Source organism: Centruroides sculpturatus, unplaced genomic scaffold (genome assembly GCF_000671375.1).
Source record: "Centruroides sculpturatus isolate CEXI.00-Female unplaced genomic scaffold, Cexi_2.0 scaffold1581, whole genome shotgun sequence".
NCBI lineage: Eukaryota > Metazoa > Arthropoda > Arachnida > Scorpiones > Buthidae > Centruroides > Centruroides sculpturatus.
The window spans coordinates 145,067-147,673 of record NW_019385787.1 but is presented as its reverse complement, the minus strand read 5'-3'; the positions used below and the strand labels follow the sequence as shown (position 1 = coordinate 147,673).

General features: G+C 29.8%; 1 protein-coding gene across 1 annotated transcript; it reads right to left on the bottom strand.

Moving 5' to 3' along the window:
- Window positions 1-797: 797 nt before the first annotated feature.
- LOC111642139 (SRR1-like protein) lies at window positions 798-2,183 on the bottom strand. Its single transcript, XM_023388416.1, has 2 exons — window positions 2,106-2,183; window positions 798-1,928 (listed from the first exon to the last, which is right to left on the bottom strand). The coding sequence occupies exon 2, from the start codon at window positions 1,892-1,894 to the stop codon at window positions 1,064-1,066; it is 831 nt and encodes a 276-aa protein (XP_023244184.1). The 5' UTR covers window positions 1,895-1,928; window positions 2,106-2,183; the 3' UTR covers window positions 798-1,063.
- Window positions 2,184-2,607: the final 424 nt, after the last annotated feature.

Here is a 2,607-nt window from a genome sequence, read left to right as displayed (position 1 = left end):
TCTTTTTCCTAATCAGGTTGTTTTGAGATTTTGGAATAATTGTAATTTTCACTAGTAATTAATTTTATTGTTGTAATTACTGAATCAAATTTGTAATATTTGAGTTCTATATTAATTGTTGGTATAATATATTTTGTTTGCAATTAGGAAAAAAGTTTCTAAACTTTTATGGTAAAAGGTTTAACATTTTGGAGCTTGCAAGATAACCAAAATTGGATTTTATTAAAAGTTTTTTTTTTTTTTACTTAGATTTAGCCATCTATGGCAGACATTTGTGTCAAAAATTGGCTAATATGGACTGAACTGTATATCAAACATCATTTCCAACAAAATCCAATTTATGTTTACCATAAGTAAACAAAAATGATATTTTGTTGAAATAATGAAAAAATTGGATAAATAAGCAGTTTATTTCCTTTTATTTAAAAATGCTTTGAGATTTTAAATATAGTTTTTAATAAAAGCAGATTTTTAAATATAAAAAATTTTATTATAAACTTCCCTTCAAATTCTGTTATAAAATATTTAATGTTATTTGATCTTACTTTATTCTGTTGAAAACTATCAAAGTATCTGTTCATTTTCACAGGAAAATAATATCTTTTCTATTTCCACATTAACTAAATATCAAAAATATATCTAAAATAAAATTAATAATAACCTAACACAACTTAGTTTTCAACATTACATTATTTTATATAATTATGAACTATTGTACAGTTCATAATTCATAATACGGACTATAAAAAATTTTTAATTACTACAGAGAGAGAGAGAATTTATTTTGGTACACTTCTGTGAATATGGGAAAACAGAATATTACGAAATTTGCTTTAATCAAGAAGAAAAAGTATCACATGTGTTAATGTTTAAAATTTAATTTCAAATTAAACCAAACATAAACCTATAATTATAACAAATGAAAAAATAATAAGTTTATTTGTAAAACTTTCTTGCTAACATTTCGTACAACTTACCATAAGTTAAAAACTGTTACACGATAAATACGTCGCGCACTCACCACGATAATTTACGAAGTAAACGCTATACAAAATATCATCATTTACGATAGAATAATCTCGTCATCGCCGTGATAGAAAGGTTCCGCATGATCCTTCCAGTTCTGTTTCGGAAAATTCCGTAAAACGCGGAGATCAAACACGTGAATGGACATATTGTTAAATATGTCTTGAAACCTGAAAGTATTGGGCACATTGTATTCAGTAACCGCAGACTTCACCCGGCACAGGTAAGAAAACTTATTCAATGTCTTTTCGGGCAACGAAAACACAAAATTGTTAAAACTATTCCCTATCAGGATGACGTCGTTCAACCCGTCGGGACTCCAGTTGGCCCACAGAATACTGTTATACAGAGGTCTCCCGCAGTGTGGCATAAAGAACAGGGTCCTCCCGTCAATCTTACGTTTTCCCTCTTCGTTCTTCCGTATCGCCCTACAGTGAAAACGCGTCAAAATTTTCCAGTCCAATTTGCTAAAGATGGGATCATACAGAAGGGGATTCGAAGACCCAGTAAATTCTTTCATCAGCAACAGCAGAGCCAACTGGTACCGGGCGGCCAAGGAAGTCGAAACACTCCCCAGACCGTAACACACGATGTTCTGCACATTCCTCTTGCCATCTTCGGATTTACCAGAATTGGTAACGACGCACTTCTTGAATATTTCGTAGAAATTGAGATAAAAGTCACTCGAACGTATTTCGGCTTTGCACTCTTCCACCTTTTTAAGAACCGTTTCAAAATCTGTTTCTGCTTCTAAAGGATCAAAATGAATGGTCTCATACCCAACTGCATTATTTATCTTTTTGGGTTTAGACCTTTTCCTTCTTCTGTTTGATTTGTATTCTACCTTAATGAATCCATCACTTTCCATATCTGTTCGAGTCCAGTCAATTTTCTACAGCAAACTGAAAAGAATAATTTACTAATTTTTTTTTTTTTTTTAACTTTGTAGACTGAATTATGAAGATATAAAATAAAATTTAAAATATTCTAAAATATATTTTAATTCTTTATAAAACATTATTCGATAAAATACCACTAAAATAATTTTTCAACAATCTCAAAATAGAATATTAACTTACTTTACTTTAAAAAGAAAAACAACAAAATTAAGTCATTCCATTACTAATTCGTCTGGCTTGTTTCGTTCATTGCGCCCCCTAATGATTAAAAAAATAATGGCTTAATTCAATTATTAATTTTAAAATATTTTATTTCTATTTAATAACTTTGTATTGGGTAATGATAATCTTTTAAAAATGCGAAAGAAATTTTAATTATTAGAATATAATATAGAAACATATTAAAAGGAAACCTGTATTTATCTTTTGTCTATAATTCGAATCTGACCGGACCCGTAAATCGATTTATAAATTCACATGTAAATAAATAAAATTTAAGAATTTAGTGAACAATTCAAATATTATAGTATTATTTTCCAAACTGCTCCAGCGGTAAATCTAACAAATAAACTTAACAACACATTTTTTGGGGGCCCGGGTTTCAAGTTCTATCCGGGACCGAAAATGTTAATTCGTCACACCAAACGCGCCCCAAGCTTATCATGGGAACGTCGGCCAATGT

Coding starts and splice junctions, on each gene's coding strand:
- LOC111642139 (XM_023388416.1), bottom strand. CDS start 1,894: ATGGAAAGTGATGGATTCATTAAGGTAGAATACAAATCAAACAGAAGA.